General features: G+C 43.8%; 1 protein-coding gene across 1 annotated transcript; it reads left to right on the forward strand.

The window, feature by feature from the left end:
* The first annotated feature begins 1,662 nt into the window (after positions 1–1,662).
* On the forward strand, positions 1,663–21,087 carry LOC139158174 (vomeronasal type-2 receptor 26-like). Its single transcript, XM_070735592.1, has 8 exons — positions 1,663–1,745; positions 3,800–4,091; positions 4,625–4,704; positions 14,432–14,723; positions 15,561–16,397; positions 17,649–17,867; positions 18,371–18,500; positions 20,183–21,087. The coding sequence occupies exons 1-8, from the start codon at positions 1,663–1,665 to the stop codon at positions 21,085–21,087; spliced, it is 2,838 nt and encodes a 945-aa protein (XP_070591693.1).
* The last annotated feature ends 5,762 nt before the right edge of the window (positions 21,088–26,849 follow it).

Raw genomic sequence — 26,849 nt, forward strand, 5'->3', positions numbered from 1 at the left:
CATTGGACCAGAGTACCTCCGGAACCGCCTGCTACCACACGAATCCCAGCGGCCGATAAGGTCCCACAGAGTTGGCCTTCTCCGGGTCCCGTTGACTAAACAATGTCGTCTGGCGGGCCCCAGGGGAAGAGCCTTCTCTGTGGCGGCCCCGGCCCTCTGGAATCAACTCCCCATGGAGATTAGAACTGCTCCCACCCTCCTTGTCTTTCGTAAACTACTTAAGACACACCTATACCACCAGGCATGGGGGATTTGAGACATCTTTCCCCCAGGCTTATTATAATTTATGTTTGGTATGTATGTGCTGTTTGGTTTTTAATTATGATAGGGTTTTTAGTTTTTTAATATTAGATTTGTGCCATTATAATATTGTTTTTATCGTTGTTGTGAGCCGCCCCGAGTCTTCGGTGAGGGGCGGCATACAAATCTAATAAATTATTATTATTATTATTATTATTATTATTATTATTATTATTATTATTATTATTTTACTCTGCGAGGTGCACTGGTTCCCTATTAGTCTCCGGGCACAATTCAAGGCATTGGCTATCATCTATAAAGCCCTATATGGCTCAGGGCCAGATTATTTATGGGACTGTCGCCTGCCACATACCTCCCAGAGACCAATTAGAGGACACAGAGTCAGCCTTCTCCAGGTCCTGTCAGCTAAACAATGCAGGTTGGTGGGGCCATGGGGGAGAGCCTTCTCTGTGGCTGCCCTGACTTTGTGAAACCAACTCCCTCCCAAAGTCCATACGGCCCCCACCCTGCTGGCTTTCCATAAAGCCACAAAGACCTAGCTATGCCGGCAGGCCTGAGGGCCCTAAATCAACCACTAGCTTGGCCATGTGTCTGAATTGGTAAGAATGTATGCTGTTGAATTGTCCTTAGTTTTAATTAGGATTTTAGATATTAGTTCCTTTTTCTTGGTTGTTTTTTTATGGTTGTTGTTATTGTAATTTTATACTGTTGTAAGCCGTCCCGAGTCCTTCGGGATTGGGCGGCATAGAAGTCTAAATATATATATATATATATATATATATATATATATATATATATAGATAGATAGATAGATAGATAGATAGATAGATAGATAGATAGATAGATAGATAGATAGATAGATAGATAGATAGATAGATAGATAGATAGATAGATAGATAGATAGACAGACAGACAGACAGACAGACAGACAGACAGACAGACAGACAGACAAACACATAAACACATACATACATACATACATACATACATACATACATACATACATGTTGTAGTTGGCTCTGGGCCAGCTCCTGCCCCAAGGACTGTGGGGGTGGATGTGGGTGAATCCTCCCAGTGTCAGAGGCCTGTGTTACTGCCGACTGCTTCAGACAGCGAAACGTCGGAAGCAGAGAGTGACTGTGAAATGGGACCCTCAGAGGGGGTCATGGCAGACAGCCCATTAGGAAGTAATTCATCCTCCTCCTTATCCTCGCTGGACTCAGAGGAAGATTCATTGACGTACGCAGCTGCAGGGCAATGACTAGGAAAGAGCAGCTGTGGAAATACTTCAGGAGATAAGGGTGTTTCACCTGTGGTTGGGTGTGGTTCAACTAAATGGGGCTGCCATTAAATTGGCAGCATTTTGGCCTCAGAGTGTGGAAGTTTATCTGTTCGGTGACAATGGAAGTGGCTTTCATCTCAGGATTCTCCAAGGACTCTCTTTGCTTTGATACCAGGACTCTGAACTTAAACCATAGTCAAAAGTGTGAGTTTGAAAACGTTTGAAGGAGAGTAGCTGTGACGTCTTCACAGCTACTTGTGAATTGCTTTCTGTTTGTTTATTGTTTTTCACCGCATTCAAGTCTGTTGCTTTGAAGGTGAATCCTTTGACTACCAAAAGGGTGTTTTGCTTCTACTTTACTTTGGATAAAAACAGTGTTCTTGACTTTTCATGTGTGTGTGTGTCTGCTTCTTCTACCTTTGCAATTAATTAGGGGCTGGTGCTTCCATCTGTTACTTCTTATCTTGCTTTCAGTTGCTTTGAAGCATAGTTGGCTTCCTCCTTCTCTATGATAGCCCTCAAACATTGAAAGACTGCTGTCATGTCTAGTCCTTCCCAGTTCCCACAACCATTCATTGTACACTCTCCTAGTGACACTTTTTAAGGGATTGTTCACTAGGATTCCCAGATCCCTCTCACAGTTACTACTCTGGAGTCAGGTATCATCTATTATAGATTTGTGCATTTGTTTTTTCTTGATTAAGTGTAAAACCTTACTTTTCTATCTATTGAATTTCATTTTGTGGGATAGGGCCCTTATATTCCCTTATCTAAATACTTTATGAAAATGTTGAGTTCTGGACCTAAGACAGAAATGTGGGGTGCCCCACTGCATATCTCACTTCATGTAGCTGTAGTTCCATTGGACTAGACATTGAGTGTGGATAGTCAGCCAGTTACAAATCCATCTACTGCTAATGCTTTCTATCCTATAGTTTCATTTCTTATCAAGAAGTTGTGATCTACTTTGTCAAATGCCTTACTGATGCCTGAGTGTACTATGTCCACATAATTTCAGTTCTATGTTAGTCACTTTGTCAAGGAACACTAGAAGACCTCCAAGGTCCCTTCCAACTTTGTTGTTTTGTTTTTCCTTTTCTATTGTACAAAGAAAGCATACTGCTAAGTGGGCATGACAATTGCCTTTCCTTATAATTATCAGAAGAAGAGTAATTGTTTAATGTATTCTCTCTGGATTTTTACCCACAAAAATCTTCGAAAATAAAATCTGTGGTTTTTTTAAAAACAAAATGCTTGATGTTCTCCCAGTAGGGGCAGGACATGTCATCATAGTTTCTCTTGTAAAGGATTGGTTTGAAGGGACTCACATTTTGTTTTGTCTTTTGTCACAATCCAAACACACCTAAGAAGAAGCACAGCTGATATAAATTTGCCCCGAGGGCATTCAGGTAGCACAGGTAGTAAGTATTGTACTAAAGCTTTAGTGAGATTTGCAAATGCTTCCAGCAATTCGGCTTCTGCACATACCTTGATTTTTGATCTAAAGGGGAGGGGAGAAGAATGGCTGGACTTCTGCTGCTGCTCTTCTGGCTTCTGCCTCCAACTGCTACTAAGAAGATGCAAACTGTTTGTATGTTGAGGAATTGTTTTTGGTCACAGAAAAGCTACCATAAGCCTGGCGATCTCCTTATTGGTGGGAATTTGCAGCTGGGAACCTCTGCTCTTTCCAATATCCCAGACTTTCAAAAAGACCCATTCTTGCTTCGTGTGCTAAATTTGTAAGTCTCACCTGAATGGAAAAGTTGTAGATTAAAATTATAATTGTTGTTTTAAATTCAGGGATTTGGATGCTACAATATTTGTTCTAGTATATTTGCTGTGTAGTTCAAATCTTTGTGCTTTTCTCAGTAAAATGCCTAGTTCTTAAAATAGGAGAATTCTCCATCTTTCTAACAGTTTTCATCCGAAAGATGATATGCAGCAATAAAAGTGGAGAAGTACAACACCTTAGAAATTGGGCTGGCCTAGTGAAGAAATTGTTAATATGGAGAGAAGGTCATGATAGGAAGCTCAAAGAGAAAAAATTCAATCCTTTTCCAGTGAAGTCTGTGATATGAAGAGAGATGCTTTCTCCTTTCTCACAAAGTCAAGCAACTTTCATCAAGAACCATCCTTTAAAAACCTGAAAACAAAGAAGCTTGGCACTTCTAACTGCAAAAACACACAGAAAAGGCAACACAAAGTCCACCAGCAGGACCTTTCCTCAAAATTTCCCCAATGTTTTTCTCACTATAGACTCATAGCCAAGAGCTACCAGCAGCTTCTGGCCTTGGTATTTGCAGTCAGACAGGTCAGCAGGGATCTGGATCTCCTCTCCAATATCACACTTGGCTTCCACATGTGTGACAATCACCAGACAGAGAGAAGTATTTTCACAATCAGCCTTTCCCTGCTCTCCACCAGAGGCCAAATGGTTCCAGGTTACAAATGTAACAGGCAGGACCCTCTGCTCTCTGTCATTGGAGGTCTCAGTCCCAAATCCTCAAGGCAGATGGCCTCCATCTTCAGCATCTTCAAGGTCCCACAGGTAAGGGGGCTCCATTGCACACAACAGAAATGAGACAAACAACAGAATCACACACAAAAACCAAAGGTGCTTTTTTTGGGGGGGGGGGATATTAGTAGCATGTGACTTGTAGACTTCACATGATACTTGAGTTCATTTTTCATTTTTATGTGATACATCTTTCTATAATGTGAAATATATATTTCCTAAATGCTGCAATTTGCCTAGAGGAATTCTTTATATAGATATTCCTTCTTTCCTTCCTTCCTTCCTGACTTACTAACTAAGTAACTAACACTTTATATAATTATAGCCACCCATTCAATGCATTTATTCTCTGTATCAAGTGGGTAATTTGTTTCCTTGGCTTCAGACATGTCATAACAAAGCACACTATGTAATTTCTGGCTCTTCCAAAGCAGGGAAGAAACTTAAGTTTGGCATTCATAGTGAGTCCAGCTGACTAGTAGGGCAGGGAAGCAGAAAATGGTGACCCCAAAAGTCACCATAATACCTTTGCTTTGTCTTTGAAAGAAGAATTTCAATTTCTCCAGCTTGGTGTTGGCACCAACTTCACCCGGGAAGGACAGAAGAGTTCATCCTTCTTCCAGATTTATCCCAAGGAATTTCCCCAGTATGTGGGTTCAGGGCCACCATCAGGAATTTTGGGGCCCCATACAGCCTAAGTGTCTGGGGGGGCCCCCCCACCATTTTAAAACTATTTTAAGTCACCAAGCCACTCCATCCCCCTCCCGCTTCACGCCAAGCAAGGTGGTCCCATAGGCCAGTGTTTCCCAACCTTGGCAACTTGAAGATATCTGGACTTTAACTCCCAGAATTCCCCAGCCAGCAAACGCTGGCTGGGGAATTCTGGGAGTTGAAGTCCAGATATCTTCAAGTTGCCAAGGTTGGGAAGCACTGCCATAGGCTATTTCAGGAACTGGGTTAAGCCGATTGTGTGGAATCGTCCATGAGAAAAAAAGAAGTGGGAGCGGCGAGGGAAAGAAAGATCCTCCTGGCATCGGTCAGGCAGAGCGAGGCTTATTTACGGCTCCTTGGCACTTCTCCCTTCTTGGAAGAGGCCTTGTTGACAAAACCAGGAGGAGCTGGAAAGGACGAGGGGAGAGAAAAAGCAGGGTACCAGCAGTCAGGCGGGTGTCTTGAGAGGGCACTCCCATCTGGAAGGAAGGGAAGAAAGGCGAGGGCGAGCTATGAAGGAAGGAGGGAGGGAGGGAGGAAGGAATGGTAAAAGGGGCGATCAAGAGAGGAATGGGTGAATGAATGGACGGAGGGTGGGAAGGAAGGAAGGAAAGAGGGAAGGGACAGGAACAGAGGAAGGGTGCAAAGGAAGCAAGGAAAGGTGTGAAAGGGGAGAGTAAGAGAAGAAGGAGTGAAAGAAGGGAATGAGGGAGGAAAGAAGGGAGGAAGGAGAAGGAAAGCAAGAAATGGAGGGAGGGAGGGAAGGAAGGAAAGAAAGAAAGAAAGGGGGAAGGGACAGGAACAGAGGAAGGAAGCAAGGAAACTTATGAAAGGGGAGAGTAAGAGAGGAAGGACTGAAGGAAGGGAGGGAGGAAAGAAGGTAGGAAGGAGAAAGAAAAGAAATAGAGGAAGGGAAGGTAAAAGAGAGAAAGAAAAAGAGCAAGAAAGAAAGCAAGAAAGAGAGAAAGAAAGAATGAAAGAGAAATAAAAATAGAGAGGGGGAATGAAAGAAATGGAAGGAGGGAAGGAAGGAGAGAAAGCAAGAGAAAGAAAGAAAGCAAGAGAAAGAAAAAAGAATGAAAGAGCAAGAGAGAAAGAGAGAAAGAAAGAAAGAAAGAAAGAAAGGCAACTTCAAAGAAAGGCTCACTGAGCATCTCTCACTCTCTCTCTTTCTATCCCTCTTTCTTTCTCTCTCTTCCTTTCTATCTCTCCTCTTCCTTTCTCTCTCCTCTCTCTCTCCCTCTCTTTCTACCCTCCTTTCTCTTCCTTCCTTCTCTCCCTCCCCTCCCTCCTTCCTTCCTCTCCACTTCTCTTTCCCTCCCTCTCTTTCCCTTTTCTTTCTTTTGGTCCACTTCTCTCTCTCTCCGCTTCTCCACTTCCCTCCCCCTCGCGCCTCGCCCTTCCCACCCGGCTACCCGCGCGCGCTTACCAGCAGCAGGAATTCGAATAAGCCCAAAAGAAGCCATTGGCTCCGGGCGGCGTTCATGCCCCCCCCGAACCCCCGGCCCAGCACTTCCGGAAGCCGAAAGGCACGGCTCTCTTGCCCTTGCAATCCTCGGGGGGACACAAGGCCGGCGGAGAAGCCGGCCGGGCTCAGCCCTCTCCCGGCTTCCCCAATTCCGCTTCCCCAGCAGCACGGCTTGGCTTCCAGAGGGCTGAGCCAACCCCGCGGTCTTTCCTCCTTCCGCGGCTGCCATCGGGGCTCCCTGCCTGTCTGCCGCCCTACCTGCCTTCTTTCCTCGTGGGGGTGGGAAGAAGGTGCGGGCCGCAGAGGCAGAGTTTGTCTCAATCGGAGTTGGGGAGTTTTTGGCGGGCACCGGGCCCGGGCCCCCCCGATTTTCCAATTTGGCCGGAGCCCGGGACACCGCTACCAGTAATACCCGTCTATCGGCGGCCCTGTGTGGGTTTAGTCCAGCTGCTCCTCTATTTCCAGTGGAACTGGGTTGGGCTGGTGGCCCCCCAAAATGACAATAGATAAGGTTTCATCTCATCTCTGGTGCCAATGTTGAAGGAGAAGGAGATCTGCTTGGCCTTCACTGAAATATTGAAATTGGATCATTTTCATATTACAATGATTACATTTTTTATTTTTTTAAACAACTCCTGTAAAGCTGATGTGATTATTCTGTTTGGTGATTCTCACACTAATCCACATGTACAGTCGGCTCTGCGTTTTCATGCAAAATCCACAAAATCAGCACCTCAGAACCTTTGGATCTTAACGTCCCAATGGAAACATAATGTTGGGGCAGCTAAAAATGCATTGAAAGTTATAAAGCCCTTTCATGGGACTTTGCAGATAAAGGGCCACACGGGGGATATCTCAGAATTCAGCCACTTCTCTCATGTCTTTGGACCCCTTGAGCCCCAAAGGGGATGTCTTGGAACCGGATGGGTTTTGCTAAAGGCCTGCTGTGGATTTTTAACTTCTCCACCAGGGTTTTGCTAATAAGGCATCTCGAGCAACCTGTATCTATCAGAGCCCGTATTTCTTCCTCCTCGCCCGTGGTCATTACTTTAATCCTTGCTTTAATGATGTAGGGTTGGATGGGCTCACTCACCAATGGGTCGTCCTCTCTACCAGGCTCCTCATTCCAATTGGTCCCGGTTCCTGTAGGAATAGGGTTTTCACCTGTAGCAAAATCCTTAGAAGGGCACAATTCTGTAGGTTGGAAGGCCCAGAGATTCTGCAGAGGGGCTTCTTCAGATCCTCTTTCTGCTATTGGGCATGGCTCAGGTTCTGGGTGAGAGAGGGGTGTCAAGCAGTCTGTCCCCTTATGGCCCATCTGGTCACATCTGTAGCAATTTGTTCCCCTCATTACACCTGATCAAGGAACCCAGCTGACAAGAATTTAGGGCTGGCCTCTTAACAGGTCCTTTGTGGCATGGGGCAGGGGTGAGGTCCCTTCCCAGCAAGAATTACACCACCCAAAGCAACTGTGGTGGCATACCAGTCTTGAATTGCCCAACTGCCTCTCTCAACTTTGGATCAAGGGCAAATTTGAAATTATGGACCAAACAGTTTTCATTAAATGCTGCACAGGCTTCCCTGCCGGGTTTTATTTGAATCCTTGTTAGGAGTGAGCAAGCGTGCGAATGTTCAGGACGAGCTTGCTGGGTGGACTGTGCACAGGCCGAGGAGGAAAGTAGATGGAGGAAAACGTCCCCCACAACAACAGGATGTTCCCAAAAACAACGGGATCTACCGGATAGAAGTTTGGACGCCGAGTGGTTACATGGTGGGCACGCTCGACGTCGGAGGGCTTTGCGGTGGACATACTCGGTGCTGGAGTGCCTGGAAGAAGGAGGGCCGGCCATTATAGTGAACAAGGAGATTGTGAGAAAGAGACTGCCAGATTGAAATTGACAGTATGAAAACCTTGTGGCTGCTGGATGCTATAACTGAAGACCAGGAGATACAGAGATACCTCTCAAATAACAGCAGAGGTACTGGTAGACATTTGGGGCGACCCATGAGAGACTGGGGGTGTCGTGGAGGTGAGAAAGCTGATAACAACGCCAGTGGCAAAGAGAAAGCCTGGGAGGACAGAGGACAGAGTTTATACGCAGGACTGTTTGTCCTACTAATAACATCATACATCCCTTGGACTCACCTTTTTAGACTGGATGATATCTATATGAACTTGGCTTAATTGATTAATTAACTGACCAGTTGAAATATCTTCTACCTATATTTTTATTTTTATTACCTATATTTATCTATATTTTTAATAATTAATATTTTAATAATATGAACTGTTAGTTTTATATTAACTCTTTTTAATTAAATTATTGTGGGGATTTTTAGTGGATGGGAGGATGGTAGTGATGGCATGAATGAATGGGACTATTTTAGTAATTATTGGAATGAATGTAATACTGTGAATGAAAATGAATGGGAGGGGGGTGATAAATGGAATGGAGTGGGTGGGGGGGATTATAATATGTATGGAATGAATGAATATGACATGAATGGAATTTTTGGCACACCTGACGCTGGAAGGGCAGGAGGGGAGGGGACACCTATCTCTGGGGTGGCAGAGGGTCAAAATATCCCGGTCTTGCTGGGGAGAGGCAGGTATGGCGGAAGCCATGGAGCTAGCCGTTCCAGGGGAAGGAGGGATCGCTGCTTAGTAGCGATCCCTTCTTCAGGCTCCATGAGCTTAACTCAAGGCACTGGTGATGAGTGTAATTCTGGCCCTGGGCTCAAGTTGTTGCTACTCAATGCCAGGTCGGTGGTAAATAAAGCTCTTCTCATCCGGGATCTGATCCTGGATGAGGAGGCCGACCTGGCTTGTGTGACCGAAACCTGGCTGGGCCCAGAGGGAGGAGTTCCTCTCTCTGAAATTTGCCCAGCTGGGTTTCGGGTATGGCACCAACCTCGACCCCAGGGAAGGGGGGGAGGAGTGGCTATTATAGCCAGGGAGAGTCTTGGCCTGCGTAGGCTCATTGCTCCAGAGGTTGCGGGTTGCGAGTCCCTCCTGGTGAAGTTGGACTTAGGGGTTCAGGTGGGCTTGTTACTCACGTACCTGCCTCCCAGCTGCGTGTCAACAGCCCTGCCTGTGCTACTCGAGGAGGTGGCCGGGCTGGCGGTGGAGTTCCCCGGACTTATCGTCCTGGGGGACTTCAATCTTCCGTCGCTCGGCGGTTCCTCTGGATTGGCACAGGAGTTCATGGCCACCATGACAGCCATGGACCTGACTCAAGTAGTTCAGGGTCCGACTCACGAGGGTGGGCACGCACCCGATATGATATTCCTCTCTGAGCAACTGAGTAATGATCTGAGATTAAGGGGCTTAGAAGTGTTGCCTTTGTTGTGGTCAGATCATTTCCTACTGCGGCTTAACTTCCTGGCTCCAATCCTTCCCCGCAGGGAGGCGGAACCAATTAGGAGGTTCCGCCCCAGATGCCTGATGGATCCAGAAGGCTTCCAGATGGCGCTTGGGGTTATTCCAGATACACTTGTCCACAGTTCGGCAGAGTCTCTTGCTGAGGCCTGGAACAAGGCTGCAGGGGAGGCTCTTGACCGGATTGCGCCGTTGCGACCTCTCCGCGGCACTAGACCCCGTAGAGCTCCATGGTTCAACGAGGAGCTCCGGGTGTTGAAGCGCCAGAAGAGACGTCTGGAGAAGCGATGGAGGAAGAGTAAGTCCGAATCCGATCGAACACTTGTAAGAGCTCATATTAAGACTTACAAAGTGGCGCTCAAGGCGGCAAGATGCGCGTATCATGCCGCCTTGATTGCATCAGCGGAATCCCGCCCGGCCGCTCTGTTTAGGGTAACCCGCTCCCTTCTTAATCAGAGGGGAGTTGGGGAGCCCTTGCAGAGTAGTGCCGAGGATTTTAACACGTTTTTCGCTGATAAAATCGCTCGGATCCGAGCGGACCTCGACTCCAATTGTGAAACAGAGTCGACTGACAATGAGTCAGTCGAGGTGACTGGGGCTAAACGTCTTTGTCCATCTGTCTGGGGGGAGTTTGACTTGGTGACACCTGATGAAGTGGACAAGGCCATTGGAGCTGTGAGTTCCGCCACCTGTTTACTGGATCCGTGTCCCTCTTGGCTGGTTTCGGCCAGTCGAGGGGTGACACGGAGCTGGGTCCAGGAGATTGTCAACGCCTCCTTGGGGAGGGGGTCCTTTCCGCCCCTTTATAAGGAGGCGGTTGTGCGCCCCCTCCTCAAGAAGCCTTCCCTGGACCCAGCCGTGCTTAATAACTACCGTCCAGTCTCCAACCTTCCCTTCATGGGGAAGGTTGTTGAGAAGGTGGTGGCACTTCAACTCCAGCGGTCCTTGGATGAAGCCGATTATCTAGGTCCTCAGCAGTCTGGATTCAGGCCCGGCTACAGCACGGAAACTGCTTTGGTCGCGTTGATGGATGATCTCTGGCGGGCCCGGGACAGGGGCCTGTCCTCTGTCCTGGTGCTCCTTGACCTCTCAGAGGCTTTCGATACCATCGACCATGGTATCCTTCTGCGCCGGCTGGAGGGGTTGGGAGTGGGAGGCACTGTTCTTCAGTGGTTCTCCTCCTACCTCTCCGGTCGGTCGCAGTCGGTGTTAGTGGGGGGTCAGAGGTCGACCCCGAGGTTTCTCCCTTGTGGGGTGCCTCAGGGGTCGGTCCTCTCCCCCCTGCTATTTAATATCTACATGAAACCGCTGGGTGAGATCATCCAAGGGCATGGGGTGAGGTATCATCAATATGCCGATGATACCCAGTTGTACATCTCCACCCCATGTCCAGTCAACGAAGCAGTGGAAGTGATGTGCCGGTGCCTGGAGGCTGTTGGGGCCTGGATGGGTGTCAACAAACTCAAACTCAACCCAGACAAGACGGAGTGGCTGTGGGTTTTGCCTCCCAAGGACAATTCTATCTGTCCGTCCATTACCCTGGGGGGGGAATTATTGACCCCCTCAGAGAGGGTCCGCAACTTGGGCGTCCTCCTCGATCCACAGCTCACATTAGAAAAACACCTTTCAGCTGTGGCGAGGGGGGCGTTCGCCCAGGTTCGCCTGGTGCGCCAGTTGCGGCCCTATTTGGACCGGGAGTCATTGCTCACAGTCACTCATGCCCTCATCACCTCGAGGCTCGACTACTGTAACGCTCTCTACATGGGGCTACCTTTGAAAAGTGTTCGGAAACTTCAGATCGTGCAGAATGCAGCTGCGAGAGCAATTATGGGTGTCTCTAAGTATGCCCATATCACTCCAACACTCCGCAGTCTGCATTGGTTGCCGATCAGTTTCCGGTCACAATTCAAAGTGTTGGTTATGACCTATAAAGCCCTTCATGGCACCGTACCAGAATATCTTCGGGACCGCCTCCTGCCGCACGAATCCCAGCGACCGGTTAGGTCCCACAGAGTTGGCCTTCTCCGGGTCCCGTCGACTAAACAATGTCGTCTGGCGGGACCCAGGGGAAGAGCGTTCTCTGTGGGGGCCCCGACCCTCTGGAACCAGCTCCCCCCTGAGATTAGGATTGCCCCCACCCTCCCTGCCTTTCGTAAACTCCTTAAGACCCACCTTTGCCATCAGGCATGGGGGAACTAAAACACCTCCCCCTTGCCCATGTTGTTTTGTTGATTGATTGACTGTGTGCCTGTTTTTTATATATACTGTTTTTATGAGATTATTAATTTTAAATTGTAACTAGATGGGTGGGCATTGGATTTAGTATTATGTACTGTGCTGTTTTTTATTATTGTTGTGAGCCGCCCCGAGTTTGCGGAGAGGGGTGGCATATAAATCCAATAAACCTAAACCTAAACCTAAACCTACTCCTCTAATTCTCTACTATCCAGTGTAGCATAATGAGGAAAGTCTCGTTTTGCCATCAGAGGAACAGGAGAAAAGGACCTGAGCAGATTTGAAAATCCTCCACAAAGGAATCCCTTTGATGTAATAGGGTATGCCTTTATCTCGCAATTCACTTAGGGAGCCAACAAGGGTGTGTGTGTGTGGAAGTACATTGGTACTTTGTCTCTGGCTTAGTTAATTCAAGCTGTTTCTCTCTCTCCCCCCCCCCCCCTTTACCTTCTGGGCTGTTGCATTCCGGTTGTGTAGAAAATTCCAAACTTCTATCTTCACATTCCTGGATACTCCCCACTGCATTCCTCAGAAGGGCAAGTTGGAATTGGTTGTCAAGTGAACAATTAAGACATCTGAGACAATAAATGAACTTCCATGTCTTATTTCTTTAGCGTAGAGTCATATTTATTAACAGAGCCAAATTAGATTCAACATGCTTCATTCCAACTTAAGGTCCCTTAAGATTACATCCAGGTCAAAAAGCTCATCTACCATCCCCACACTCACAAGGACAATCATGTGGACAAATCCAGTGCAGAGATTTCTAATTCCTTCCTGTGCTCAGTTACTTTAGATTCTGCGTGAAAGAATGTGTGCTACGTGGCATATTCTCTCACATTAAAAAAAAACATTTTTTTTCCTTTTACTGTGTCAATCCAGCCTTTGAATTCACATTTTTACCTTGGGCCTGACATAGTCTATCTTCTGTTCTCTCTCTAATTCTATTTCCTCGAAAGTGTCCTTTATTACCTTCATTGTGTATTATTGTGTATTGGACAAAATAAATCAATAAAATAAAAATAAATAAAATCCATCTACTGCTAACCTTGTCTATCCTATATTTTCATATCTTATCAAGGAGTAAGTTGTGATCTACTTTGTCAAATGCCTTACTGATGCCTGAGTGTACAATGTCCACATAATTTGAGTTCTATGTTAGTCACTTTGTCAAGGAACACATGGACATTTTGTCTGAAATAGTCATGCCTGAACAGAGGTTGGACTAGAAGACCTCCAAGGTCCCTGACAATTTTGTTGTTTTGTTTTTCCCTTTCTATTGTACAAAGAAAACATACTGCTAAGTGGGTACGACAATTGCCTTTCCTTATAATTATCAGAAGAAGAGTAATTTTTTTAATGTATGCCCTCTGGATTTCTACCCACAAAAATCTTCCAACATATAATCTGTGTTATAAAAAATATGCTTGATGTTCTCCAAGTAGGGGAAGGACATGTCAACATATTTCTCTTGTGAAGGATTGGTTTGAAGGGACTCACACTTTTTTGTGTTTTGTCACGATCCAAACATGGGTAAGAAGAAGCATGGCTGATATAAATTTGCCCTGAGGATATTCAGGTAGCACAGGTGGTATGTTTTGTACTTTAGCTTTAGTGAGATTTGCAAATGCTCCCTGCAATTCAGCTTCTACACACCTTGACCTATGATCTAGGAGGGAAGGTAAGAAGAATGATTGGGCTGCCTCTACTACTCCTACTCTTCTGGCTCCTGCCTCCAACTTCTGCTAAGAAGATACAAAGTGTTTGTGTGTTGAGGAATTATTCCCAGTCACAGGAAAGCTACTATAGGCCTGGTGATCTCATTATAGGTGGGAATTTGCAGCTGGGAACATCTGTTCTTTCCAATATCCCGGACTTTCAAAAAGACCCATTTTTGCTTCCCACACCAAGTTTGTAAGTCTCACCTGAATAGAAAAGATGTAGATAATTGTTTGGTTTATTTTAAATTCAGAGATTTGAACACTAGAATATTTGTTCTAGTATGTTTGCTGTGTAGTTCAAATCTTTTTCAATCTCAGTAAAATCCCTAGTTCTTAAAATAGGACAGAATTCTCCATCTTTCTAACAGTTTTGGGCTGGACTAGTGAGGAAGGTGAGTTATAATATTAATTTGGAGAGAAGGTCATGATGGGAAGCTCAAAGAGAAGAAATTCAATCCTTTTCCAGTGTCCAGGAGGGGCATAAATCCCCCTCAGTTTTGGAATCAGCAGGGCTTATAAATAATAGTCTTTAACCAATACGGGCTGCAACCTCCCCTGAAGAAGCTGCTCCAAGAGAACCAAATTTGTTAGGTGCTTGTGGAGCAATTGGGAAGGATTAGAACCATGGAGCAAAATGAAGAAGGGAAGGATCTTAGAGGGTGTAAAATGGTCTGTGATATGAAGAGAGATGCTTTCTCCTTTCTCACAAAGTCACCCAACATTCATCAAGAACCATCCTTAAAAAAACTGAAAACAAAGAGACTTGGGACTTCCAATCCAAAAACACACAGAAAAGGCAACACAAAGTCCACCAGCAGGACATTTCCTCAAAATTTCCCCAATGTTTTTCTCACTATAGACTCATACCCAAGAGCTACCAGAAGCTTCTGGCCTTGGTATTTGCAGTCAGAGAGGTCAACAGGAATCTGGGTCTCCTCTCCAATATCACACTTGGCTTCCACATGTGTGACAATCACCAGACACAGAGGAGTATTTCCACAATCAGCCTCTCCCTGCTCTCCACCCAAGGCCAAATGGTTCCAGGTTACAAGTGTGACAGGCAGGACCCTCTGCTCTCTGTCATCGGAGGTCTCAGCCCCAAATCCTCAAGGCAGATGGCCTCCACCTTCAGCATCTTCAAGGTCCCACAGGTAAGGGGGCTCCATTGGATACAGCAGAAATGAGACCAACAACAGAATCACACACAAAAAACAAAGGTGCTTGGGGGGGGGGGGATATTAGTAGCATGTGACTTGTAGACTTCACATGATACTTGAGTTCATTTTTCATTTTTATGTGATACATCTTTCTATAATGTGAAAGATATATTTCCTAAATGCTGCAATTTGCCAAGAGGAATTCTTTATATAGATATTCTTTCCTTCCTGCCTGCCTTACTAACTAAGTAACTAACACTTCATATAATTAGAGCCACCCATTCAATGCATTTATTCTCTGTATCAGATGGATAATTTGTTTCCTTGGCTTCTGACATGTCATAACTCTCATGGTTTGTGAGTGATTAAAGTCTGTTAGGACCTTAACCCCGCAGAGTCGATGGATAAAGCCTTTAGTCATTTGTTCAAACAAAATATATTTATTGTAAAAATAGAAAATAAAACATGTCTCGAGGGGCAACTCAAAAATACGTTTTTATATAATGGAGGATAGAAAAGGAAGGTGAGAACAATGAAGAAGAAGGAAGGGAGCTGGCAGGATGTTACATCATAATAGGAGGATCTTAGTAAGGCACACACAGTTAACTCTTTCATTACTGAATGTCTCTGAGAGGCTGTCAATTTTTCAGCGTGACAATAACCAAGCACACAATGTAATTTCTGGCTCTTCCAAAGCAGGGAAGAAAATTAAGCTTGCCATTCATAGTGAGTCCAATTGACTAGTAGGGCAGGGAAGCACAAAATGGTGACCCCAAAAGTCACCATAATACCTTTGCTTTGTCTTTGAAAGAAGAATTTCAATTTCTCCAGCTTGGTGTTGGCACGGAGTTCACTCGGGGAGACCAAAGAGTTCATCCTTCCTTCTTCCGGATTAATCCCAAGGAATTTCCCCAGTATGTGGGTTTAGTCCAGCTGCTCCTGTATTTCCAGTGGAACTGGGTTGGACTGGTGGCCCCCCAAAATGACAATGGAGAACGTTTCATCTCATCTCTGGTGCCAATGTTGAAGGAGAAGGAGATCTGCTTGGCCTTCACTGAAATGTTGAAATTGGATCATTTTCATATTACAATGATTACATTTTTTCTTTTTTTAAACAACTGTTGTAAAGCTGATGTGATTATTCTGTTTGGTGATTCTCACACTAATCCACATGTACAGTCAGCTCTGCAATTTCATGCAAAGTCCAGAAAACCAACACCTCAGAAACTCTGGATCTTAACTTCCCAATGGAAACATAATGTTGGGGCAGCTAAAGACGCATTGCAAGTTATAAAGCCCTTCCATGGGACTTTGCAGATAAAGGGCCACACGGGGGATATCTCAGAATTCAGCCCCTTTCTCATGTCTTTGGACCCCTTGAACCCTGAAGGGGACGTCTTTCTCCCAGAATGGTGGGAAAACATCTTTGACTGCAGGATCTACAAACCAGGAAAGATCTCTCTAAAGAAGGAAAAAACATGTACGGGAAAGGAGAATTTGCAGAACCTGCCAACTTACATATTTGAAATGAGCATGACAGGTGAAAGTTACAACATCTACAATGCCATTTATGCTGTGGCCCATGCATTGCATTCAGTGTATCGATCAAGAGCCCAATCAGCCATGAGGAGTCTTGGAAAGAGGATCTCAGATGTCCAATCATGGCAGGTAATCTCTAGGACTTTACATTCATTTACAAATCCTTAGGAAGGAAGTTTCCTTACTTTATTTCTTGTTATTAATTAAATGAGTTATTAATTAAATTAAATTAAATTAGTTAAATTAATTAAATAATGCAAGTTTAAAGAAGAGATTGGATAACCATTTCTCTGAAGAAGTGTCCTGTCTCACCAGGGGGTTGGACTAGAAAACCTCCAAGGTCCCATCCAACTCTGTTATTATAAGTCTTGTCTATGTCTATGTCTATGTCTATGTCTATGTCTATCTATATAAATAAATGATAAATATGATTTATTTAATATCTGAATTCTATCATATCAGAACAGAGAAATATGAATTAAGAATAATACTTGGTTGAAATGGGCCAATGGGATGAGAAGGGAATAAAGCAAACCAGTTATCCATAAGACCCATAGAGGAAAAACCTTCTCTATAGAAGGCCAGGAAGGACTTCAATGGCTGCCTGAATTTCAAGGGATGAACAGTTCAGGGAGGAAATTTCAGCCCAGAGCCAGATGACAATCTGAGTGTGTTTCCAAACGGTGCTTCAACAGGTCATTTAAAATCCTAGGGGGCCTATTTGCAGAACCACCTCAGTCTCTCTCAGTAGGTAACCTATGAAGACCCTCAATTCAATTCTTTTTAATGATTTACATTTCTGTGTAATGTAACTGTGACTCCACTCCATTTGTTTAGCTTGACATTTGTCGTCCTGCTCATCTTCTGGTGTGAAAGCAATTTTTGTCCACCTCAGCATACAGAGTAGGATTTAAAGATCTTCTAATGGATTCTGTCCTGAATTCATCAGCTCTTTCCCTACAAAGACTAAATGTTGGACCACCCTAGACAATGAAGTGATGTAGATGCATTTGTCCTTCAAAAAACCACAGGTCCAAATAACCTTTTGAAAACATATACAGCCAAGTGTGACAGGAGCTGTATCATACAAGGAAATTTGGAACGTAGAATTAAAACCTTTGTATGGGAGGTATCATTCTGATAGAATGGAAGAAGCCCTGATTCAAATGCCCAATCATAAATTAAACCTTTTGTACATCTGGGGAAGGAATCAATTATTTGGTGTCACTCCTGATTGCTCAGATCTCCACCCAGGGAATATGGTTAGCTCTTCAGACCTACACCCATTGCTTAATATGCTGACCATCACAGATGATGAAATCAAGGTGTCTTATTTGTGCTTTCAGCTGATTTCTGAAATCAATTTCTGATTTCTTTCAGATCCTTCCCCATTTGAGAAAGGTCCATTTCAACAACAGTGCGGGAGAAGAAGTCTCCTTCTCAGAAAATGGACTGGGATCTGCTCAATATGACCTTCTCAACTGGGTTCTCTTCCCCAATCAATCTTTTGTCCCTGTGAAAGTTGGCCATGTAAAATCTGGGACTCCCCCAAGACAAGATTTTATGGTTTACTCTGATGAAATCATCTGGGCCACAAAGGTGAGCAGGGAGAAAAAGTTGTAAATTTGGATAAAGATTTATTCTCTCTTGGAGAACATCCTTCTAACTATAAAATATGTCTACTGAATCAGAAAATAAGGTGATCTTCAGTGAGAAACCTGCTTTGCATTATAACAGAATTGAGAGGTGCACAAAGGTTCGGGTTTAGAAAGAACTGCTTGAAACCCAAAATGAAACTGGAGCAGAGAACAATGTCCATGGACCATTCCTGTTCAAAAGGATCCTCGTGAACATTTATTTTAAGAAAGCTGAATGCCACAAGTCTTTCTTTTTTCTTTCAAGAAAGAGCCCCTAGTTCCAAGCTCCATTGGAGGGTTAGGAATGCTACTGGCCTGAAACCTCAGGAGATGTTCCTGATTTCTTGTAGATCATGGTGAACCTATTTGGAAGACATTCTCAAATGAAAATAGAAATGTGGCAAGAAATTAAAGAAGTATGTTCATTGCTTAGACCATCTCAGGAATCTCTCTTTCATCTTGTAGAAGGTGCCCCTTGCCAGGTGTGGCATGAAGAGGTGCCAGGCAGGAGAGAGGAGAAGAGTTCCAGAGGGTGAACAGGTTTGCTGCTACCAATGTGACCCTTGTCCAGAAGGGACCATTTCTAATCAGACAGGTAAGTCCCACTTCAAATTTAGGTCCTCCGGGATCAAGGAAGACATTCAGTAGATCTTAGTATTAATATGTTTTAATATTCATTAATTTTTTATCAGAATAATATGCTTCAAAGGATTCATAATTCTCAGCAGAATGTCTCAGTTTATAACTCAAATTCCCCTTCCCCCAAAGGCCAATTTTCTTGCTTCTCACCAATTTAATGCATGGTAGTTGCACAATTCATGGGCTCCCTACTAGCCTTTCCTCCCTACTTTTGCATCTCATTGGGACAATGAGATGCTACTCTTTTCATAAAAGAGGGGAGTGGGAGGCTCAAACTTTAGTATTTATTATTCAGGGTGTGCTGCTTCTTTCAGAATGACCAACTTGGAAGGGACCCTGGAGGTCTTCTAGTCCAATTTCCTGCTCAAGCTGGAGACCCCATATCATTTCAGACAAGTGAGAGTCCAATATCTTTCAGCTCTATCATTTACCTAGGCAAGAGGTCTACAATCTCTTGCCCACTGACCAGCATCAGTCCACAGCATGGCAGAAACCAGCCCACACAAAGAAGCAAAGCCCCGTCCAAGGGGTGTAGGCAGTATAGGAAACACCACACACCACACATCAAACACCATGGGGAAACCCCTCTCCACAGAACTCTGATGCCCAAAAGGTTGGGGAATGTTGATCTAGGAAATTGATAGACCTATTGGGAAAACAGGAGCTCCATCTACTTATCTCTGCTAACCTTTCCCTGGGAGGAATTTTTTTTTTTAAAGAAAAGATGTTGAGACTCTGGAAAGAGTGTAGAGAAGAGCAACCAAGATGATTAGACTAAAAAAACATGAAGAACAGTTACAGGAACTGGGCATCGTTAGGCTAGGGAAGAGAAGGACCAGGGAAGACAGGATAACAGTTTTCCAATATTTGAGGGACTGCCACAGAGAGGAGAGGGTCAGACTATTTTTCAAGGCACCCGAAGGCCAAACAAGTAATCATGGATGGAAACTGATGAAGGAGAGATTTAACCTAGAAATAAGGAGAATTTTTCTGACAGTGAGTATAATTACTGAAGGAACAGAAGTTGCCTTCAGAAGTTGTGGGAGCTTCACCACTGGAGGCTTTAAAGAAGAGATTGGACTGCCATCTGTCAGAAATGGTGAAGGGTCTCCTGCTTGGGCAGGGGGGTTGGACTAGATGACCTACAGGGTCCCTTCCAACTCTGTTAATCTGTTAATCAATGATCAGATTTGAAGTCCAAAGCTGAGAAGTTTCCTTTCTCCATCCTGTAATAAATTTCCCTGTAAATCACTTTTTCAAGAATACACAGTTGCATGTCCTTTTCTTTCTCATTTTGTGAATCTCTCAGCCCTGAACAATGGACACATAATGAAAGTCACAAGATTCTTGGCAAACAGATCAAAGAGGATTCTGTGGGTTTCAGTATAAATTGAAAAAAAAAACCACAGTTCACAATTTCTCTCACTCTGAAATGTTCAGAAGGCATTGAAGTGCCCACTGACCTGAGGAAACTGACCAAGCCACCTGGGGATGAACAGATTCCTGTCTCTGGCTAACCTATTGTGAAGGATGATTTGCCTTTTTGACCCACCCTATAATGCACATGTTATACTTAAGGGAGGGATAAGGCTCCTAGCAGATACAGTGAAACCCTTACACAAAGGTTCTTGATTTCAGATGCTGCTCACTGTGACCCCTGCCCAGAAGACCAATATCCCAACAAGCAAAAGGACCACTGCATTGCCAAGAAGATCCATTTCCTTTCCTACCAAGACACCCTGGGATCCACTTTGGTTTCTCTCACTCTTTCTCTCTCTGTGATTACATCTGCAGTTCTGGTGATATTCCTTAGACATCGTGACACACCGATTGTCAAGGCCAACAACCGAGACCTCACTTACATCCTCCTGGTCTCCCTCCTGCTCTGCTTCCACTGTTCCTTCCTCTTCATTGGTCAACCCAGGAAGTTCACTTGTCTCTTCCAACAAGCAGCTTTTGCCATTCTCTTTTCCCTTGCAGTTTCCTCTGTGTTGGCAAAGACTGTCATGGTGGTTCTGGCCTTCATGGCCACCAAACCAGGGAACAAGGCAAGGAAATTCTTAGGAAAACCACTAACCAACTCCATTGTCTTAGCCTGTCCCCTGGTCGAAGCAATTCTTTGTGCCACCTGGCTGGTAACCTCTCCACCTTTTCCCACCTTGGACTTCCACTCCTTGGTAGGAGAGGCCATCTTAGAATGTAATGAAGGCTCAGCTTCTATTTTTTACACTGTCCTGGCCTACCTGGGTTTCCTGGCCCTCATCAGTTTTACTGTGGCCTTTCTGGCTAGGAAATTGCCTGACAGCTTTAATGAAGCCAAGTTCATTACTTTTAGCATGCTGGTCTTTTGCAGTGTTTGGATCACCTTCCTCCCCACCTACCTGAGCACCAAAGGGAAGTCCATGGTGGCTGTGGAGGTCTTCTCCATCTTGGCCTCTGGGGCTGGTCTCTTGGTTTGCATCTTTTTCCCCAAATGCTACATTATCCTACTAAGGCCTGATCTCAATCAGAGAGAAAATATAATGAGGCACAAGAGTATCTGATTTATGTGGAAAGTAGTAACTTTAATTTTGACTTTGGGGCTTTTTTAAAAAAATGTTGTAGTTTCTTAATGATGATAAAATAAGAGAGGGACTTGTTCAGTAAATGATTAGAAATGATGTAAATATTTATATACAAATTTGTACATACATTTGCAATCCAGTATAATACAATTGAAAATATTTTTTCCCAAGATGGGACCATCAAAGGCTGCCTTGGTGAAATACTCTCTAATGGTTTCTTTATTTTTTATTATTCTCTGTGACTCACTATGGACTTCATAGTCATGTGATCAAGGATTAAGGGATGTTTCTTCAAGGAGTACCTCTCTGTGATTTTACACACACACACAGTGATCGGCTACCAAATTTTTTTACTACCACGATGCCGTGGCTTATCCATTTTGTTTCAATATCTTTCCGTGCAAATTGGGTGCTTTGAGGTGGAGCTTCAAATTTTGCTACCAGAACTGCGTTCCTGACCATTCCCGTAGGAGCCCATCACTGCACACACCCCACTCCCCCACTCCCCACCCATCTTTACAAACTTGGAAGAGATTCTAACATAGCAAGAAGCAATTTCCACGGAGCTATGGATTACCCAAAATACCAAATAGAACAGAATAGAATAAAATTCTTTATTGGCCAAGTGTGATTGGACACACAAGGAATTTGTCTTGGTGCATATGCTCTCAGTGGACATAAAAGAAATGAGAAGGAAATGAAGATGGAGACGTAAAAGGGGAGGAATTTTAAATCAGGCTAAGGCAGTGTTTTTCAACCAGTGTGCCGTGGCTCTTGAACATGGTCAGGTGTGCCGCAAGAGGGGAGAGAGAAAGAGAAAGAGAAAGAAAGCAAGAAAGCAAGAGAGAAAGAAAGCAAGAGAGAAAGCAAGAGAGAGAAAGAGAGTGAGAGACAAAGAGAGAGAGAAAGAGAAAGCAAGCAAGAGAGAGAGAAAGCAAGAGAGAGAGAGAGAAAGAGAGAGAGACAGAGAGAGAAAGAGAGGGAGAGAGAGAAAGAGAAAGAGAGAGAGAGAAAGAGAGAAAGAAAGCAAGAGAGAGAGAGAAAGAGAGAGAGACAGAAGGAGAGGAAGGGAGAGAGAGAGAGAAATGAGAGAAAAAAGGGGACAAAAAAGGGAAATGAGAAAATAATTGAGGCATAGAATGTGAGGAAAGAGAGAAACAAAAGAGAGAGAGAGAAGTGACTCTTGATTTAAAGCATATGATAAAAAGCACCCAAAGAATATGAGAGGGAACCCCCCCAGCCCTCACCTGTTTTTCGAAATGGTTCAAGAGTGTGTATACACACATACACACACACACATACACACAAGGGGGATAATATGTATAATATGTACTTTCTTAGAGTGTCATTTTGTGTCATTCTGGTTGGTGGTGTGCCCCACGATTTTGTAAATGTAAAAAATGTGCCGCGGCTCAAAAAAGGTTGAAAATCACTGGGCTAAGGGATAAGAGAAATAACCGTTTCCCCATCCATCTTCCTAACCAATGTTTGTTCACCTGCTAATAAGATGGATGAAATACTCCTTTTAAACAGATACAATTCAGATTTTTACAATTCAGCAGCCTTATGCTTCCCTGAAATCTGGTTCTCTAAATCAATTGATAAAAGCAGCCTGCATATCCCAGGTTTTCAGATTCAATGAACAGACAGAATTGCAGGCACACCTGGGAAAAAGAAGGGAGGAGGCTTATGCTTATTTATCAACAAGAGCTGGTCTCAGGATATAATGATAATCTATAAATTCTGTGACAAGTCTTTGCTTATCAACTCTAAACCATTTTACTCTCCACCTTAGTTCTCCTCATTCCTATTAATTGCTGTGTATGTCCCACCCAAGCCTGTGTAAACAAGGCATTACGAATTCTAGTTGACCAAATTATGGAAACTGAAGCCAAATACTCTGATTCATTGACCATTATTTTGGGAAATGTAAACAATTAGCACAGGGACCCCACAAGTGTCAGGTGCTGCCAGTCAGAATTCAGACAAATAAAACTCAGAGTCCTTTCATTTAAGGTTAAAAGTGAATTTATCAAAATCAGAACTTGAAGCATCAGAAGCAAAGCAAAATCTGAAGAAAATGGCGCATAACCCACATACTAAAACCCCCTTTTCCACCCCCCTGTTGGGCATCTGCCCAATCTCCATTGTCCAGACACATCAGGTGGTACAAGATTCTCCTCCCGGGCATCTCAGGAATTTGCCAGTCTAACGGTCTCGCCGACATCTGGGAAATCGAAACTTAACAAAACTTTTCTCCTCCTGCACAATTCCCAACCCCCCTTTATTATCTACCCCTCCCCGTCTCTATGATTGACAACGAGGCTGTGTGCTCTCTCCACTTCTCTTTTCTTTCTATAACCAATGATTGCATCTCTAAAGATCCAACTGTTAAACAACTGGTATTCGCAGATGATACAACAGTGATTGGTCTCATTCAAGACAATGATGAATCGCATACAGATGGGAGGTGAACAACTAATCTTGTAGTGTGACTGAAACAATCTGGAACTGAACACACTCAAAACTTTAGAAATGGTTGTAAACTTTAGGAGAAACCCTCCCTTACTTCTACTTCTTAAAATACTAAACAACACAGTATCGACAGTAAAGACCTCCATATCTCTAGGTTCTATCATATCACAGGATCTAAAATGGACATCTAACATCAAAAACATCATCAAAAAAGTACAACAAAGAACAAACTTCCAGCAGACGTGGTAGATAAATCTACAGTAACTGAATTTAAACATGCCTGGGATAAACATATATCCATCCTAAGATAAAATACAGAAAATAGTATAAGGGCAGACTAGATGGACCATCAGGTCTTTTTCTGCCGTCAGACTTCTATGTTTCTATGTTTTTTTCTGTACCAACTCAGAAAGCTCAGACTGTCCAAGGAGCTGCTGATATAGTTCTACAGAGGAATTATTGAGTCTGTCATCTACAGCTCCATAACTGTCTGGTTTGGTTCTGCAACCCAGCAAGACAGACAAAAACTTCAGAGGAGAATCAGAACTGCAGAAAAAACAATTGTTACCAACCTGCCTTCCCTTGAGGACCTGTATACTGCACGGGTCAAAAAGAGGGCTGGGAAAATATTTACTGACCCATCACATCCTGGACACACATTGTTTCAACTCCTACCCTCAAAACAATGCTCTAGAGCTCTGCACACTAGAACAACTAAACACAAGGACAGGTTTTTTTTCCTGAATGCCATCACTCTGCTAAACAAATAATCCCCTCAACATTGTCAAACTATTTATTAAGTCTGAACTATTATCAATGTTCTCATTGTTCCCATTACCCATCTCCTCCTATTTATGATAGTACGACTGTAATTGTGTTCCTTGTATCCTTGCAATTTACATTGACTGGTTCCTAATATGATTTCATTGTTTAGTTGTACCTGGACTTAAGGTCCAAATAAGCACTTAAGTATTGAGTTTTGTACCTTATATCTTTTCTTTTATGTACACTGAGAGCATGTACATCAAGACAAATTCCTTGTGTGTCCAATCACACTTGGCCAATAACATTTTATTATATTTTATTCACTCTAAGTATATTAAAATATTTATCCTTGGGTCTCAGTATTGTGATGTTATCCAGTTAATTAATTACAATTGCATGTAAAAGAATCTCATCTCTGTTGTTCCAAAGTATTTGTTTGTTTGTTTGTTTATTCGTTTGTCTATTTATTTATTCATTCATTCATTCATTCATTCATTCATTCATTCATTCATTCATTTATTTATTTATTTATTTATTTATTTATTTATTTATTTATTTATTTATTTATTGTTAGAGTTGAAAGGGACCTTACAGGTCATCAAGTTCAACCCCCTGCCTGAGCAGGAAATCCTACAGCACCCCAGCCAAATGGCAGTCCAATCTCCTCTTGAAAATGTCCAAAGTTGGGGAGTCCACAACCTCCGCTGGCAGGCCGTTCCACTGGTTCATTGCTCTCACTGTCAGGAAATTCTCTTATCTCCAGGTTGAATCTTTCCTTGGTCAGTTTCCAACCATTGTTCCTCGTCCGGCCCTCTGGTGCCCTGGAAAACAGTGTGTCCCCCTCCTCTCCTTGGCAACCCATTAAGTACCTGTATACAGCTATCATGTCCCCCCTAGCCCTTCTTTTTATTAGACTATCCATGCCCAGTTCCAGCAACCCTTCCTTGTATGACCTGGTCTCTAATCCCCTTATCATTTTAGTTGCTCTTTTCTGCACCCTCTCTAGAGTCTCTATGTCTTTTTTTGAAGTGTGGTGACCAGAACTGGATGCAATACTCCAGGTGCGGTCTGACCAGGGCCTTATAGAGTGGTATTATTACCTCTCTGGTCTTGGAGTGTATCCCCCTGTTCATGCAGCTTAGGATTGTGTTGGCTTTTTTAGCCGCTGCTGCACATTGCTGGCCCATGTTTAGCTGGTTGTCCACTAAGACTCCAAGATCCCTTTCACTCATGGTGGGAGTGGTTTCACCTAATTTGTATGCATGTTTTGGGTTTTTTTTGCCTAGGTGCAGGATTTTACTCTTCTCTACATTGAACTTCATTTTGTTCGTTTCGGCCCACTGTACAAGTCTGTCTAGATCTTTCTGAATTCTGTGTCTATCCTCTGGGGTGTTGGCCACTCCTGCCAGCTTGGTGTCATCTGCGAATTTAATTAATTCCCCTTCTATTCCCTCGTCTAGGTTGTTGATAAATATGTTGAAGAGTACTGGGCCGAGGACTGATCCCTGTGGTACCCCGCTGCCTACCTCTTTCCATATGGATTTAGCCCCGTTGAGGGCTACTCGTTGGGTGCGATTGGTCAGCCAGTTTTCAATCCATCTTGTTGTGTTACTGTCGATTCCACTCTTCTTTACTTTGGAGAGTAGAAGGTTGTGGTCCACCTTGTCGAATGCTTTCTCTGGTCAATTGATTTGGTCACAGTGTCGAAAAATGAAATGAGGTTGGTTTGGCATGATTTGTTTCCTTAGTAGTATGGACATCCTTTGGCATTTTACTCTAGAATTGTTCCATTTTTTGTTCCTGTTTGAAATTCCTTCTCTTTGCATTCAAGATTTCATACAACAATTGAGCCCACAGGCAAAAGGTCTTCAATATACCTATTAAGCACATAATGTGTGGGAATCTAAGTTCGAAGAAAAACATTAAAAACATTGGAATCCTGGTGTTGGAGTTACTAGAGTTACAATTCAATTAGTTAGACAGACTTAAAGTACCATTTAACTTATTTAATAATATCCAGAACCAACAAACAAATAGAAACCATCTAGCCACAAGGAATCTCAGCCACATTTTTGTTTTCCTAGGTACCAGGAGGAGACCGTTAGAGGAAAATTCCAGAAGAGTGATGTGAGGGCCAAGAGGTCCCACTGGATGATTATGGACAATGGGGATTGGGCTATGTCCCTAGGGGGGTGGAAAAAGGGGTTTGATATACGTTTGTATTGCGCATTTTCTCAGACTTTTCTTTTCTTTCGATGCCTCTAGTTCTGATTTTGATAAATTCACTTTTCAACTTTTACAAAAAGGACTGAGTTTTATTTGTCTGAATTCTGATTGGCAAAGTCTGCCTTTACAGTCACTCCTGGAGAAGCAGTTCTACCAGGGCCTGGCAAATATGTCCTGACGCGAAAGCGAGGGAGATTCCTCCGGAGAGGACACTGCCCTCAAAAGCCTTCCTCCTCCGATACTTGAAAAAGAGGGAGCTCTGGAGCCTAGCGGAG

This window comes from Erythrolamprus reginae, chromosome 1 (genome assembly GCF_031021105.1).
Source record: "Erythrolamprus reginae isolate rEryReg1 chromosome 1, rEryReg1.hap1, whole genome shotgun sequence".
Classification (NCBI taxonomy): domain Eukaryota; kingdom Metazoa; phylum Chordata; class Lepidosauria; order Squamata; family Dipsadidae; genus Erythrolamprus; species Erythrolamprus reginae.